The sequence below is a fragment of the Clarias gariepinus genome, chromosome 1 (assembly GCF_024256425.1).
Source record: "Clarias gariepinus isolate MV-2021 ecotype Netherlands chromosome 1, CGAR_prim_01v2, whole genome shotgun sequence".
Classification (NCBI taxonomy): domain Eukaryota; kingdom Metazoa; phylum Chordata; class Actinopteri; order Siluriformes; family Clariidae; genus Clarias; species Clarias gariepinus.
Window position 1 is genome coordinate 48,631,624 of NC_071100.1, and position 18,045 is coordinate 48,649,668.

Genomic DNA, 18,045 nt, shown 5'->3' on the forward strand with positions numbered 1-18,045 from the left:
TTGGAAAACCCTTTTGCAGTGTCCTCAGCTTCTTCTGCTGTGTTTCAAACGACTCACCGCTGAAAACGTACTGCACTAATGTCACACCCCTGTTCAAAGCACATCATATTCCAAGCACTAATCTTGGCTGTCAGGCACGAAAAGGTTTTATACCACTGTGCTGTTAAATTCTGGATCCTGATTGGTCAGAAGCTGTACAGAAGACAACAGTGCAGCTGCAAGTTACACGTTTATATTAATACATTATCAACTCTGACAGTATGACGGACACTTTATATAATCTAAAGCTTAAAATAAACCTTAGGGTGGGGGCAAGTAAAACAATGTGTAATGAATCTCCAGTTTGAGCGCTTTGTAACAGCAAACAGGTTAATTCCAGTATCTCATTACGCGCATAATTAGTTCTGGAAGCAGGCACGTATTCCAACACACTCGTAAACCAAATTCAATTTTCCCATAAGAAATAATGGAAACTCAAATTATTCGTTCCACAGCCCAGAAAAAAATACAAAAAAAATAATTAACCCGAAATATTAAGTGAGATAAAACAAATTAATCTGCATTTTACCTTTAAAAAAAGTAAAAATAAATCCTGACAGATAAGTGTTTCCTTTTGTGAGTGCAGGCGCTGTGCATGTGTATGTGTGTGTGTGTGTGTGTGTGTAAAGCTAAAGTAAGCTCCCCTCTCCCCCTTTTCGTCTATCACAGTTACTCTTTTTCTACTTTTTTTATACACACGCGGCCACACAATAAAAAAAAAATCTCTCTAATAACACTTGATTGATGCGACACACTAACGGAATCACTGCTGTAAAGTAAAAATAAAACAAATGAACCTGCACTTTACCTTTTAAAAGAATCGTGACAGAGCAGTGTTTTTGTGTAGACCAGAGAGAAAGTGTGTGTGTGTGTGTGTGTGTGTGTGTGTGGCCTGGTGTCTAATGACGCACGTGCACACACATAGAGCAGACTGAGCCTTGAGCAGAGAGAGAAAATGGATCTTTAACCTCTCTAATGACACACACAAGACACAAACCTCTCTGTACACACACACACGCATACAGACACAAAATAAAATATGTTTTACACACACACGTGATCAAAGTGTTATAGTAAACAGTACACACGTACACGGATGTTAATTATACCAGTAAGAGACTAAGACCTAGCAGGGAGACGATTACCCACAATTCCCCAGCACAAGAGTGAAAAAAACCGTTGGCTCAGTTGTAATCACATGACGTTCTGAGTTAAAACAAGAAGCGCATGCGTGCTACATGATACTCGTACTTGTAAACCAAGACTTGTTTTTTTCCATGTCAAAATTTATTACAAATCTTTGCTCATCTTGTGGAACACTCGCAAACCGAGGTTTCACTGTAAATGTATTATGTTTAGTATGAAAATAAGAGGCTGGTGGGGGAACGATTTTTTTTACAGCTGCTATAATAGCGGTAAACACTGTGACTTCGCACCTCCAAACTTGAGGGTTCGATTCATGCATTGGGTCTGTGTGCATGGAGTGTGCATGCTCTTCTTGTGATTAGTGAGTTTCCTCCAGTAGGGTTTTCCGCTTCCCCCCACAGTTTAAAGACATGCAGATTAGGTTAATTGGCATTCCCAAATTGCCACTAGTGCGTGTGTGTGTTTGTGTCTGCCTGGCACAGTACGGTGATGAGACTCTTAGCCAAAGGTAGGTGACTGACGATCCCGGCTGAAGTGGCTTGAAGCCCACTGCAGTTCCCGTGAACGTTCACCAAGTGGAACGCCTGATCTCTGAAGATCGGTGGATAACTTCCAACTTGCGAAAGATAAGCCTCTGTTTGTGGGAACTGTACACACATTCACCAGCACCACTTGCACATTACATGAACCAAGCTGGGAGTTCCTCCCACATCCCCATCCCAATTCCCTTTATTTCTCTATATACAGAAAAGTATATCGGAGGAGTATCCGGAGAAAACAAGTAAACTTCTCACACACAGACCCGAGGCTTGGGTACCATCAAGGTGGAAAGATTTCTCGGTACTCTGGAGCTGTGATTATACTTCCTGCTTACTGCGTTTTCTGCTTCTTGAAACATTGGCAGAGTTTCATAAGGATAATAAAAGCCACGCTGAAGATCTTGTATAATTACCTCCATTTATAAATATGACTAGCACATTGTGTTGCTATGTGATTTATGTTATTGTATAAGCTCTTTATTTTCAACTGAAAAGCATCACGCACATACCTAGCGCAACAACTGTGCTCTTTTAATGGAAAGTTGCTTTACTATACTTGGCGTACTGTATTATGTCTCTTTTCCATTCAGACGAAAGACCGCAGTTCAATGACATGCCACAGCGTACATGAATGATTCTACTGGCAGGGAAAACAACCTTGAGCGAATACAGAAACTAAAAGCACAACCATTTACACCATGTGTCCTTAGGCACCAGCAGCTTGAAATTGCTTTTGTATCGAGAAAGCAGTACATTTTTGTCATGACAGAGGAAAAGCAGTTTATTGACAACTTTCCACTTAACTACTTTCTTTCCCCAAGCGAATTTTAAACTGTGAAAGGCATGATTTTTTTTTTTTTCAAACAAAAACCCAAAAAGGGATTTAAAGATCACGCAGTTCCTTGATGGTTGTGCAGCATGATTATTTTCTTCACCGTTGGAGAAACATTCATCTGCTCAAGCGACAGCTTTGACATGCGCGCTCTTAAGATGATAAATGAGTGTTTGAAACAATTACACGGAGAGACACAACATGTAGCGTTACTGTGGAATCAAATGACATACACATCATCATTAATGGCAGTGATTAAAACGGACTCTACGATGTCCTTGCTATTAACATTCTAACAAACAAACTCAGTAATGTAGAAAAAGTATAGCTGTCTGTTTGTTTGGGGTTTGTTATTGCTGTTGTTTTTTTCATTCTTTTGATATTTACACCATTGTCAATCACTTTAAAAGAATGAATTCACATTAGTGTGTATAAAAGAGCTGGTGAGCATCCATCCATTATCTTATCCTGTATAGGGTCATGGCAGGGCATGGAGCCTCTCCCAGGGAACTCTGGGCACAAAGCTGGGCACACGCTAGATGCATTGAATAATTAGATAACACTTATGATTCTTTCCTGGAATGTTGGCAGATTTCCATTAAAAATAATAACATTTCCGTATAATTCGGAATATCCTGATCTGCTCTGATTGTGGAGCTGTCGCTTGTGTATTAAAGCAAATTGTATTGCATTGCATGTCACACACACACACACACACACACACTCACACAAACTCATTTATAGGCTCTGGGCAATTTGAAAATGCAGATCAATCTTAAAGGCAGCACGTTGGCTTAGTGGTTAGCACTTTTGTGTGCATGGAGTGTGTATGTTCCCCCGGTGATTGATGGGTTTTTTCCGGGTACTCTGGTTTCCTCTCATAGTTCACAGACATGCAGATTAGGCTGATTGGGATACCCAAAATTTCCAAAGTGTGTGTGTGTGTGCCCTGGAATGGATTGGCACCCTGTGACCCCACCTCGTGCCCTCGTGCACACACAGACCTAAGGTGATATTAATACAGTTACCATTAATAGAGTTAACAAGGACAAGAGGTAGTTAACCTTTGCATTGTGATTGGCTGAATAAAACAATCTGATTGGCTTGCTAACCCCCAGCAGGTTGTGAGCGACATCAGGAGCTATGTTATTTGCTAACAGCCAAGATAGAAAAGGTTTTCCTAACAGGGTGAGCATTTAGAACAAAACAACACCAAATTACACAACCCATGACATCACAATCTTTAAAAGTTGAAACGTACAGTACAATTCAGAATATCAATGCATCGTATCCTGAGCTGCTCTGATCGTGGGATGGAGCTGTGGCGTGTGTGTTAAAGCGGATTGTCCTACTGTTGCCCGGAGTCTACTAACACACAAACATACACACATCACAACACACTACACATCGATCTCTAAGACAATGTGCTTCAGTATTTGTTTCGGTTAAGGTTATATACGGGATACGTAATGCAGCGAGGATGGTTTGGTTGCCTTTTTTCTCAATCTATATATATATATATATCCTAGAACAGTCCCTTTTCCAACTGTTCACAGATCCTTAATCCAGCTCCAGAATCTCTAATAGGATCGCTGGCATTAACTCCAGGACAGTGCTGCCAGCTGTCAAGGAGCTCCGTAGTGGCCTGAGAAGGAAATAAAGAAAGTGATAGACTGAAGATTCAAAGACAGTGTGATGGGATTTACTCTTATAAACAGTCACCAAGGGTGGATTTGGACTTTCTTGTACGGACGGTACTCCATCCTCACGCTCTCCGCATGTGTGTATGTCTGGTTCAGGCTCCTGAATTGACTTGTGTGTAATTGGAAAGACAGCGGGACACCATGACCCTGGGCGCGATGTGGAGCCGGGTGAAGAACGTATGCACGCAGAACGGCCTCCTCATCCTGTCTGTGCTGGCCGTGGTGGTCGGGTGCCTGCTGGGGTTCTTCCTGCGTTCCAAACAGCTCTCTGAACAGGTCAGCCCTATTGACATATTTTCGTGTATTTTTGTTCTATCTGTAAAGCCTCTAAAGGTCAAGTACATTTGCCTAAAAAAGAAATCAGAGCAGAGGAAAAGCAGAAAGTCATTAAGGCAAAGCAGGAAATGAGACCATAATGGTTGTTTATCTTCATTTTTTAAATGCACTAAATGAACTTCGGCATTTGTTTCGACTCTGCAGCTGAAAGCATATGACTAAAATCATCTCTGTGTAGTTTACGTCTTAACATTAAGATTTTTCATTAGCAGCTGATATATAGAAAGACACAGCCCTATGGGCGAGGCATAAACATTCAATCATTTTTTTTTCTTCAATTTAGTGTCCATAGCACTAATTACGTAAAAAAAAAAAAAAAACTATTGATTCCCTTACATATAGCAATTTTTTTGTTTCGCCAATTCATGTATCACCATACTAACTCCAATATCGCTCACTCACTCACTCATCATCTGTACCACTTTATCCTGTATTCAGGGTCATGGGAGGCCTGGAGCCTATCCCAGGAGACTTAGAGCACGAGGACACCAGTACACCCTGGACAATGTGACACACATACACAGATACACACAGGCTCATTGACACACTATGGCCAATTTTGGGACGCCAATGAGCCTAATCTGCATGTCTTTGGACTGTGGAAGGAAACCGGAGTAAACACACCAAGCACAGGGAGTGCATGCAAACTCCATGCACATAGGCCTGAGGTGGGAATCAAACCCATACCCTGAAGGTGCAAGGCGACAGTGCTAACCATTAAGACACCGTGCCGACTCCATAATCGATGTTTTTTATTAATTTTGCCAGTTGAGGTGGTATAAAATAGTGCAGTTCTTCTATTTTCCTACAGATGGCATTCTGTAAAATATGAACACATTGGCAGGCAGCGTCATATGTGGGAAGAGCTAATTATTTGTGAATTTTTTATTATTATTTTAACGGAATCTGTAAAAAAAAATATTTAGTTAGGATATTTTTTTTAAATCGTGATACTTATAGAATCACTGGCACTTACAGTAGGTATGATATTGTAGAGTTAGCGAGTTGCAGCTTGTCTTCATTTCTATATGAGACTGTTCACTTATAAAAGCGTCTGTGTTCTGTTTGGTTAGGAGGTGAAGTACTTCCAGTTCCCCGGAGAGCTCCTCATGAGGATGCTCAAGATGCTCATCCTACCTCTTGTTGTCTCCAGGTAAGTCCCACACCCAGCTCACATGCCAAGTTACTTAAAAATATTATTAATTAAAAGCTATTTAATGCTGTTGGTTAATTTTTTGTCAGGTATCAAGACGTGCATTGGGTTTCTGACCTAATTAATAAGCTTTTGGCATAATTTCCTGTTAGGATCTTTATGTCTGACCTTGCAAAATACAAAAACAAAGATGATGACCTTTATTTATATTTGCAGATGTAACAAGTAAAACAGCATCCAGATGTTTTGTTACGTTGAAAACAGTGTTTTCTGTAAATTGCAACTCTAAATCCTGATGCTGAAAGTAATTTGTGGTTTTTGTTCTGTATGAAATGGAATTGTGGGAAGGAATTCTTCAGAAAGTGCCTATTTTCTGCCTTTTAAGCTGTTTCTTTCAAAGAGGATTGAAGTAGGGGTTGGTACGCCTGTCACGGTGGGATTCGGGGCATCTTTTCTGGCTGAGAGGAATAAGTGAAGAGAAAAATAGAACTTTAAAAAAAAAAAAAAAAAGAGAACAGAAGTGGATTTAAAAAGTGGCATGTGGGAATTGATCGACCAGCTGTGCACCAGATACACAACAAGTATTTGGACAGGGACACAATTTGGGTGTTTTTTCTCTGTATACAATGGATTTTAAATAAAGTAATCAAGATGTCAATGAAGTGTAGACTTTGAGGGTAGTAACAGAAATAGTATATTAACCATTTAGGAAATACAGAAATCTTTTCCTTATTTTTTTTCTCCCTCCATTTCCCCAGGTTCAAACTGACTGATAAGCTGTCTGACAACCAGTTGTGACATGTTTTTCTTATTATTTCATGACAATTTGAGGAGAGGAAAGCTTCAAAGTGTTGAATTTGATTTAAAAAAAAGAACCTATGTCCACAATTTGATACATTCTTAAAAACAAGTAGAGCACTGCTTAGGAACACCAAAAGACGTGTATGGAGGAGGCAGTAGTAACGTTGTCAATGTCGATAAACATCATTATGAACATAAATACAAGTTTAGCTTAAGATGCAAAGCACTGGGACCACTCAAGGACAGAAAGAAACTCCTAAAGACCCTAGTCAGATTCTTTGAACAGAAGAAACCAAGACTAACTGGTCTAAAATGAATGGAAGAGATAAGTATGGAGAAGGCAAGAAAAGGCTTGTATAAGTATTTAATGTCATCTGCTAAACATGGTGGAGGCATAGACGTGTACTGCTGCCAATGCAACCGGGTCACTGGTGTTTATTAATGATGTAACAGCTAAAAGAATTAGCTGGATGAGTTCTGAAGTGTACAGAGCTCTAATTTCAGCTCGGATTTTGTCAAATGCTGCACTGCGCTTCACAGTACAGATGGATAATGAGCCGAAACACAGCATAAAGGCAACCCAAGAGCTTCTTAAGGAAAGGTTCTTAATTGTCAAGCACTTAACCCAGTTGAGCTGCTTTTCACTTAATTAAGGACCAACAAATAAGGAGCAACTGAAGCAGGCTGCGGTAAAGTAGAGGCGAAGCAGCTCAAGAGAGGAAACTTATAGTCATAACAAAAAAATCAGTGAATCACAAAATCACACTGGCAGTAGTGGGGATTCAGGCAGAAAGCTTTCAGGATTAATATAATGCTCCTGTGAAGGTAGAGGTAAGCTCCAGATGGTCCAAAAGTATTCAGAATCAAAGACCATTTGATGTAATCTCATCTCACAGACACACATTCAAACACGCGAACACACACAACATGTATGGTATATACAGGCTGAACCTACTAGGACATGACTAAGCGTAAAGTTTATTTCTGTTATTTTATTTCTCAACCCCCTGTCCCTAGTTTGATGTCCGGTCTGGCAGCATTGGATGCTAAATGCTCAAGCCGCCTGGGCATCATGACCATCTCCTATTACCTGTGGACCACGTTTGTGGCCGTAGTGGTCGGCATTATCCTGGTGATCATCATCCACCCAGGCGGAGCGGCACAGAAAGAGGACTCGGAGGACAGCGGAAAGCCGATCATGAGTTCTGCTGACGCTCTGCTTGATCTCATCCGGTAAAAACATTGTTTGTGTCTTTTGCACTTACCGTAACACAAGGTGACCCAGTGCATTTTCACATACTCTCACATTCTCCTTTCCGCTTATCCTGTTGAGGTTCACGGAAGGCCTGGAGCCTCAGGGTACACGGCAGGGTACACTCTGGATAGGATGCCAGTTCATGGCAGGGCTTACACGCCCAGAACCGAGGCAGGAATCAAATTCTCCACCCTTGACGTGCAAGGCCACAGTGCTAACCACTGTCCCCCTGCCATCCGAGTGCATTTACAGTTTAGAAAAATTTGCATTTAAAAATGAAAAGTAGCCTCTTATATTCTAAGACTGATTTCACACTAGGGACTTCGAGACAGGTGAAGCACAGATGGACCAGATTTTGGGGACAAGTCAACCCATGTCTACGTCTTGAAACTTAAAAAAGTAATGGCACAGTCCAAAACCGAATTTGAAACCTAAGTGTTCCAAAACATGTACTGTAATAGACCACTATTTACAATGCACCTGTCTCCACATCACAATCTCATCCGTTGAACTGCACATCCTTAGTCCTTATCCTAAGCAACTGTGCCGACTTGCTTTAAATCCACCTCCATTGTGCCTGTGCCTATACACTCCAAACCTATGTGCCTTGATGATTACTGACCAATTGTACTTACACTCATACTCATGAAATGCTTTGAGCGGTTATCCTAGCACACCTCAAGAAAACCCTACCACTCACACTGGACTCTTATCAGTTCGCCTACCGTGAGAATCGGATCATTGAAGATGCTGTCTCCCTAACACTTCACACAGGACTATCCAACCTGGATAATAAGAACACTTACCCAATAATGCTGTTTGTGAATTTTAGCTCTGTGTTCAACACAGTCATCCCCTCCAGGTTAATTACGAAGCTTGCTTATCTTGGAGTCAACACCTTTCTATGCAGCTGTATATTGGAATTTCTGACCAACAGGCCACAGAATGTTAAATCCAATAACATTCTCTCCTCAACCATCATCCTGAACACTGGCGTTCCACAAGGCTGTGTACTGAGCCCCTTCCTGTTTTCACTGTACACACATGACTGCAGTCCTATGTATGGTTCTAATACCATAATTAAGTTTGCAGATGACACAACAGTGATTGGCCTCATCAATGACAGCGACGAGACTAACTACAGGGCAGAGGTAATGCACTTGACCGAGTGGTGTGCTGACAATCAACGGCTCCTGAACACCAGTAAGACCAAGGAGCCCATTGTGGACTTCAGAAAGAGAAGAGGTAACACACACTCCCCAGTCTACATCAACGGGACAATGGTCGAGGACTTAACCTGGTTCACTAATACCTCCAGTCTCCTCAAGAAAGCTTCCCAGCGTCTCTTCTTCCTGAGATTACTGAGGAAGAATCACCTTTCTAAGGACATAATGAACAATTTCTACCGTTGTGCAGTAGAGAGCATCCTAACCAGCTATATTACAGTCTGGTACAGTAACTGCTCTGTTTCGGACCGTAAATCCATCCAATGGTGGTGAAAACCGCCCAGCGCATCATTGGTACCCGACTTCATGGTATTGAGGAAGTGTACAAGAAAAGGTGTCTGCATAGAGCCTGTAGCATTGTGAAGGACACCTCTCACCCTGCATATAAACTGTTTTCTTTCCTTCCCTCTGGAAAAAGGTTCAGATGCCTAAAAGCCAAGAGCAGCAGGATGAGGAACAGTTTTTACCCCACAGTGGTTACCCTATTGAACACTTCACCAACCCCCTAACCTCCTTACATGGACGGTATCACCATCACTGATAACCCAACATTCTTGTATAATATATCTGTAAATATTCCCTGTACATTCATTTGTATAATCTGCACATAGCCTGTACACTAATACAGTGGTGTGAAAAACTATTTGCCACCTTTCTGATTTCTTATTCTTTTGCATGTTTGTCACACTTAAATGTTTCTGCTTATCAAAAACCTTTAACTATTAGTCAAAGATAACATAATTGAACAAAAAATGCAGTTTTTAAATAAACTCCAAATCTATATGGCCCTGTGTGAAAAAGTGATTGCCCCCCTTGTTAAAAAATAACTTAACTGTGGTTTATCACACCTGAGTTCAATTTCTGTAGTCACCCCCAGGCCTGATTACTGCCACACCTGTTTCAATCAAGAAATCACTTAAATAGGAGCTACCTGACACAGAGAATTAGAACAAAAGCACCTCAAAAGCTAGACATCATGCCAAGATCCAAAGAAATTCAGGAACAAATGAGAACAAAAGTCATTGAGATCTATCAGTCTGGTAAAGGTTATAAAGCCATTTCTAAAGCTTTGGGACTCCAGTGAACCACAGTGAGAGCCATTATCCACAAATGGCAAAAACATGGAACAGTGGTGAACCTTCCCAGGAGTGGCCGGCTGACCAAAATTACCCCAAGAGCGCAGAGACAACTCATCTGAGAGGCCACAAAAGACCCCAGGACAACATCTAAAGAACTGCAGGCCTCACTCGCCTCAATTAAGGTCAGTGTTCACGACTCCACCATAAGAAAGAGACTGGGCAAAAACGGCCTGCATGGCAGATTTCCAAGGGGCAAACCACTTTTAAGCAAAAAGAACATTAAGGCTCGTCTCAATTTTGCTAAAAAACATCTCAATGATTGCCAAGACTTTGGGGAAAATACCTTGTGGACCGACGAGACAAAAGTTTAACTTTTTGGAAGGTGCGTGTCCCGTTACATCTGGTGTAAAAGTAACACAGCATTTCAGAAAAAAAACATCATACCAACAGTAAAATATGGTGGTAGTGTAATGGTCTGGGGTTGTTTTGCTGCTTCAGGACCTGGAAGGCTTGCTGTGATAGATACAACCATGAATTCTACTGTCTACCAAAAAATCCTGAAGGAGAATGTCCGGCCATCTGTTCGTCAACTCAAGCTGAAGCGATCTTGGGTGCTGCAGCAGGACAATGACCCAAAACACACCAGCAAATCCACCTCTGAATGGCTGAAGAAAAACAAAATGAAGACTTTGGAGTGGCCTAGTCAAAGTCCTGACCTGAATCCTATTGAGATGTTGTGGCATGACCTTAAAAAGGCGGTTCATGCTAGAAAACCCTCAAATAAAGCTGAATTACAACAATTCTGCAAAGATGAGTGGGCCAAAATTCCTCCAGAGCGCTGTAAAAGACTCGTTGCAAGTTATCGCAAACGCTTGATTGCAGTTATTGCTGCTAAGCGTGGCCCAACCAGTTATTAGGTTCAGGGGGCAATTACTTTTTCACACAGGGCCATGTAGGTTTGGATTTTTTTTCTCCCTAAATAATAAAAACCATCATTTAAAAACTGCATTTTGTGTTTACTTGTGTTATCTTTGACTAATAGTTAAATGTGTTTGATGATCAGAAACATTTTGTGTGACAAACATGCAAAAGAATAAGAAATCAGGAAGGGGGCAAATAATTTTTCACACCACTGTATATATATATATATATATATATATATATATATATATATATATAAATATATATATATATATATATATATATATAAATTTATTTGTGAATTACTGGTTCAAATAAGTATTTGATCACGTGCTTATCAGCCAGATTTCTGACCCTCAAAGACCTGTTATTTTGCTTTTAAATAGTCCATATGCTTCTTATTGAAGAATCATTCTTGCTCATGATTCTAAATTAGTAGCACTTGTTTGAGGTCGTTAGCTGTCATAAAGACACCTATGCACCCCACAATCAGCCAAAGTCGAAGTAGATACATGGGGTATCAATGATGCTAAGAATGGTAAAAAATCAGCCCAGAACTACACGGGAGGAGCTGGTCAATGCCGTGAAGAGAGCTGGGACCATCGTTTCCAAGGCTACTATCAGTAATACACTAAGACACCATGGTTTAAAATCTTGCATCGCACAGAAGGTTTCCCTGCTTAAGTCAGCCCATGTCCAGGCCCGTCTGAAGTTTGCCAGGGACCATCTGGATGATCCAGAGGGGCCATGGGAGAAAGTCCTGTGGTCAGATGAGACCAGAGTAGAACTTTTTGGTCATAATTCCATTCGCCGTGTGTGGAGGGAGAAGAATGATGAGTATCATCCCAATAATACCATACCTACAGTGAAGCATGGGGCTGGAAGCATCATGCTCTGGGGGTGTTTTTCTGCACAGGGGACAGGACGACTGCACTGTATTAAGGAGAGGATGAACGGGGCCATGAATTTTGACATATAGGGCAAAAACCTCCTTCCCTCAGTCAGAGCATTAAAGATGGGTCGTGGTTGCGTCTTCCAACATGACAATGATCCAAAGCACACAGCCAGGAAAACCAAGGAATGGCTCCATAAGAAGCATATGGACTATATAAAAGCAAAACAACAGGTCTTTAAGGGGCCGGAAATCTGGCTGATAAGCAAGTGATCAAATCCCTATTAATTCACAAATAAATTGTTAAAAAATCATACAATGTGATTTCCGGATTCTTCTTTTTAGATTCTGTCTCTCACAGTGTAAATGCATCTATGCTGGAAATTGTAGAACCCTTCATGATTTCTAAGGAAGAGAACTTGCAAAATCACAGGGTGACAAATATATATATATATATATATATATATATATATATATATATATATAAAGCGACTATGTGCATACTGCCACCTACTGTATCAGGTTATTTTTCAGATGCTCAAGTGTACTCAGGTACAGAACAACCTACTAACATGACAGCTGACCAGCATGGAAGTGGGAATGGTGCAATCATGCCTCATGTGGAAATAGCATAAGGATTAAGCATTAAGTAATCTTAATCTTGAAACATTTTTTTTTTTATTAACTTAAGTGGATCTACTTCAGTTATTTGCTTTTGCAACACCAATAAATACAAGTCTGGACTCATAATTTGGGGCTTAATAGGGTTAAATTATTAGATTAATTTTCCACGTTGTGACATTGACTTTTCAATACCCTAATTAACTAGTTTATGCTGTATAGAAGATTTCTTTTAAAATTAAAAGGGAAAAAGAAAAGAAAAGGGGAAAAGAAAGGAATGATTTATATCAGATCAAACTCTGTAATGCGGATCATTCCTGGCTGTTAGAGCCACACGTTTAGAGCGAAATACTCTTGTAGTCTTTATGCTAATGTAGAGCTAATTAACTGAATAAAAAGGAGGCAACAGGACAAGTCTGGCTTTAACCTTAAAACAGCCATAGATTCAGTAGGTTAATAGTGCAGTCAGTCAGCAGAATGAGGTATTAGAAGAAGGTCTGTCCAGGTTACATGTTTACCTGGGATTTACAGTTTAAAGAGTCAATTTAGGACATGAAAGGTATGAGTCATGAGAAGATTCCCATAAGAAGGTGAGCACTACTTAGGGTGCCTCCTTTGGAATGTGTCCTGCTGTATAGGCTCAGAACGGTAATGGTATTGCATGCAGTGGTGGTGATGTGTTCTGGCCTACCTGACGAAATCGTGCATGTTTCCATGACCTGATTTCTGTTCTCTTGAGCCATATGGACTTGACAACTATTTGGAAAACTTTGACAAAAAATGGAATGAAAGCATTTGAAATGTATAACATGTACTCAGAGGCAACACTGTGGCCTTACATCTCCAGGGTTGAGGGTTCGAGTCCCACCTCTGGTTTGTGTGTCTGGAGTTTGCATGTTCTCTCCATGTTTGATGGGTTCCCTCCATGTACCCAGTTTCCTTCCACAATTTAACCTTTACGAATTCCCCATTGTGTGTGCTTGTGACCCGCAATGGACTAGCACCTTGTACAGGGAGTGCCCTACCTTGTGTCCCAAGTTCCCTAAGTTCCTTAAGGCTCCAGGCTTCCCGTGCCCCTCTACAGGATAAGTGGTATAGAGAATGAGAGAGAGTGTCATTGTTCACATTTTCTAATACTTAAGGGTTTCTATAGTGATAGCTAATTTACAGAAATGTGTGACTGTAAACTTTCTTTATATTAACATTTTTATTGCTATTATGACTTTCACTCCACTAGCAACATGTTTCCTGCCAACCTGGTTCAAGCTACTTTTCAACAGGTGAGTAACTTTAGAGTAAAATGCGACGCATCACAGTTTCATCCTTTACTATGATAACAGACTTTTGTCATATCTCTATCTGCCCTAATAGTACCGCAGCCAGAGTATCCCCATCTTAAAGCCAAAGCCCACTGTGAGCCAGGGCCTGACAGAGTCCCCCACCAGGCGCGTTTTTATCTACGGCATTCAAGACGACAATGGCACAGACATTCAGAGCTTCTCTCTGGACCTAACGCCACCTCCAGAAGTGGTTTTCAGGACGCTGCCCGGCACCAGCGAGGGCATGAACGTCCTGGGGATTGTCATATTTTCAGCGACGATGGGTAAATTCATGTCATTTGTTTCTCTTCTAATGGAATATTCTGTTTCATTCATTCTGTCTGTCAGTCTATGATGATTATATACCGTCATCCATAGTCCATGGTCTGATGGATATGCACACACTAGATTGACTAGCAGAGGTCTTATAGCAGGGAGAACTGCAAGCATTCATGTAGAAAAACAACATGAGTGACATTTGTAGATTCTCCACCAGGTAGCAATTATTTGGTTGTCAAGTGTGAATGATAGTGCACAATGTTAAAACCCTTATGCACATTTGTGTGCATTTGTTCATAACATGAGTTAGCCAAAGCTAGTAAGAAGGAAGAGAATTCAATGTCAGTATACAACACCAGGAACATAAGATATAACATCTTACATTCGCCTTACAACTGGACAAGACAGAACCCAGCAGTGGCACTTACAACCTTTCATACAGTAGCCCAGAGCCTTGACTGTTGATCCACAACTGGCCAATCCAAAGGGGTCAGGGGTAGCTCAGTGGTTAAGGCATTGGACTACAGTTTGGAAGATCCCAGGTTCAAACCCCACAACCACCAAGTTGCCACTGTTGGGCCCTTGAGCAAGGCCCTTAACCCTCAACTGCTCAGATGTGTAATGAGATAAAAAAAAATGTAAGTCGCTCTGGATAAGAGCGTCTGCCAAGTGCCTAAATGCAAAAGGTGTAATTCCCATGTTAGTTTGCATGCTACTGTATATGTATTTACGTGTTTATCCTCTGGGAGTATTTTATTTTGAATACAGTAGGGTTAAATATGTGATCTGCAATTTATATATTTTTTTAAACAAACCATGTAGTCACATTATTCAAACCAGTTGTTGAAGCCTTGTTTGTCATCCTGAGAAACTTCTGTCTCTGAACATTCAAGGAAACTTTGCATCAATATTTGTTGGTCCATGTGGTTAAAACATGACCTTTGCAACATGTGATCATGTTGTCTTACAATCAAGCATGGCTCAGTGCTAATTATAAACAAATACTGTTTACAGCAACAGTATCGACTGCCTGGAGATGCCTGGAGTGTTTTTTCTTTGCGTTTCTGCTTTCTGCCTTACCCTCATACTTGCTCCATTGAAATGCAATCGTGATCAAAATTCAGCCGAGAAGTGGTCTTTGATGGATGCAATGTAAAGGCACCATGGGATTTTGCTATTTTGTTTTATAAGGAATCATGCTAGGAAGAATGGGACCCAATGGCAAGGCGATGGTCAACTTCTGCCAGAGTTTAAACGAAGCGGTGCTGAAGATCGTAGCCATAGTTATCTGGTAGGTCATTCCTCATGATGAATTCATGAATAATATAGTCTTATGATACATTTATCATATCATATCATTCAGGCACCAAGTGATTTTTCTTCTCCATCAGTAGAGCTGTTACTGTACCATTTTGCAGGTATTTCCCATTTGGGATTGTCTTCCTGGTAGCTGGCAAGATCTTGGAGATGGATGACCCTTCTGCAATGGGGAAGAAATTGGGTTTCTACGCCATCACCGTGGTTACCGGGCTGATCGTCCATGGTCTCTTCATCCTGCCCGCCATGTACTTCTTCATCACCAAAAAGAGCCCAATCGTTTACATCCGAGGCATTCTTCAGGCTCTGCTCATCTCACTGGCTACATCATCCAGGTGAAAACATGATAGGTCATCCTTAATCAGTTTGGTTTATTTCACTGTTCCTATTGACTTGCTCTAATTCAAGTGAGGTTTAGTCACCTGCTGTTGCAATTAAGTCCACATTTCTACAATATTCCGTTCCAGTGATTGTGCTTGACAGTGTTCTAGGAGACTCATTCAACAAGTCGCCAACAGATGTGCATCCATTTTAGAATGTTGTGTCAATTAGATCCTGTTCCAGCCCATTATATATTCTATACACTGTACAGATTGCTATAAAGCTTCTTTAACTGTGTCTATTGTTGAAAGCCCTAAATGAATTGAATTGAAATTAATAATAGAATTTTTGTCCTAATGATCTGTCTTCACCTCAGTTCTGCCACACTTCCCATCACCTTTAAGTGCCTCCTGGAGAACAACCATATTGACCGGCGCGTCATCCGCTTTGTCTTACCCGTTGGAGCCACCATCAATATGGACGGCACTGCACTCTACGAAGCCGTGGCAGCGATATTCATCGCTCAGGTCAATAATTATGAGCTGGACTTTGGTCAGATCATCACAATCAGGTATGGCAAGTAAAAAAATATATATATATTTTTTGACAATACTGCATAATATCACTAACACAGGTTTTGATCTTCCAGCATCACAGCCACAGCAGCCAGTATTGGTGCAGCGGGGATTCCTCAGGCTGGCCTGGTAACAATGGTGATTGTGTTGACCTCAGTGGGACTTCCTACTGATGACATCACGTTAATCATTGCTGTCGATTGGGCCCTGTAAGTCCATACTCACAATATTCAATGGTGCATTTCACGTATAAACTAAGAATGCCGGTTCACAGGGAAATATATTTATGGACTATTCAGGGACCGTTTCAGGACCATGGTGAACGTGATGGGAGACGCACTGGCCACAGGAATTATGGCACATATATGCAGGAAAGACTTTATGAAGGACGGTGAAGAGGTAAACATCTCACTTAGTTAATTTTATGAAGCTTAGTAATCATCTTCATTATTAAATGTTGTTGTGCTACTACTGTATGAGTTTAATCTGTTTTGGAGTGCCAGGGGAAAATCTTTGTAGGGTACGATGTAAAGGTAAATCTTTTAGAAAGGACTGGATGTTGTTAGTCTTTCAACTGCTCCCATTGAAGGGTCAACACAGCAGACAAACCCTACAACAGTTTGGCCCAGGTTTTACGCTAGAGCCCCTCCCTGACGCAACCCTCCCATTTTATCCAGGCTTGGGACCAGCACTGCACCCAATGGCTAGGATTTGGGCATTGGCTGGCAAACCCAGGCCTTCCGCATGGTAGACAAGAAACTTACCACTGAACCACCAATGCCCTGTTCAGCAACGATTGAATGAGAAATACAAATGTGTGTTACACTCATGATCTTCATTTATGTATCGTTCTGCAGATTCCTCTGATCTATGAAACCAAGCCCATCCAGCAGACGGTGTCCTATCAGAGCAACGGCTGCTTCCAGCCTCTTCTGACGCACCACGGGAAGCCTGAACGTCTACCCACAGATGTGGCTCACCTCATACAGCTCGAAGAAGGGATCAGGTCAGAAAGGAAGCACAAAAAGACCACACACCACATCAAGAGGAGAGACCAGGACCGAACTAGAGATCGAGATCACTGCGCTATTGACATGAGTGGCCTGGAAACCAAAGTCTAGACTCGCTCAGATCTTGTGGTTGTGAGAGGAATGCGCAAGGAACACATGCTAGTCGTCTAATCCTGTACTGCAGATTTGCCATTGACATCTAGTAGAGGTTTGAATGCATGTGACTATGCATGCTATGGACCATATACTGTAAAGCAGTTTTGAAAGAAAAATGAAATGACCCGGTCCAATCTCTGGAACTTTCTAATACATGGCACATGTCAGGAGTTATAGCTCGTTACAGCGCCTTATTTGGTCAACATGGATACGGCTACAGATAGAATCAAAATGTTTCATGCACTTGTGACCTTTTGCTTTTTATTATTTATTTTTTTTACATTTGCTCTGAAGGTGTGCATTAGTGATTAGGAATAAAATTTTACTTTAAAACAATTTGAAAAAATTGTCACATCACAAAAAAAATTGCTACATCACAAGCAAAGCACATCCAATATTTTTTTTTTTTCGTTTTATTTATTGTAAGCCCACTTTTTCCTTTTAAGCAGAAACTGGATGGATGTGTTGATAAACTGTTTTTCTACCATGTACTCTTTTTTTAAATACATTTTTCAGAAGCTAGTG

General features: G+C 41.0%; 1 protein-coding gene across 2 annotated transcripts; it reads left to right on the top strand.

Moving 5' to 3' along the window:
- Positions 1-4,193: 4,193 nt before the first annotated feature.
- Positions 4,194-17,813, top strand: slc1a7a (solute carrier family 1 member 7a). Of its 2 annotated transcripts, XM_053502719.1 has the most exons (11): positions 4,194-4,535; positions 5,669-5,748; positions 7,567-7,782; positions 13,781-13,823; positions 13,915-14,146; positions 15,333-15,432; positions 15,560-15,793; positions 16,156-16,350; positions 16,429-16,563; positions 16,654-16,753; positions 17,212-17,813. In XM_053502719.1, the coding sequence occupies exons 1-11, from the start codon at positions 4,401-4,403 to the stop codon at positions 17,473-17,475; spliced, it is 1,734 nt and encodes a 577-aa protein (XP_053358694.1). In that variant the 5' UTR covers positions 4,194-4,400; the 3' UTR covers positions 17,476-17,813. The 2 variants fall into 2 exon arrangements, with proteins under 2 accessions (XP_053358694.1, XP_053358703.1); XM_053502728.1 differs by lacking the exon at positions 15,333-15,432 and having other exon boundaries at positions 15,592-15,793.
- The last annotated feature ends 232 nt before the right edge of the window (positions 17,814-18,045 follow it).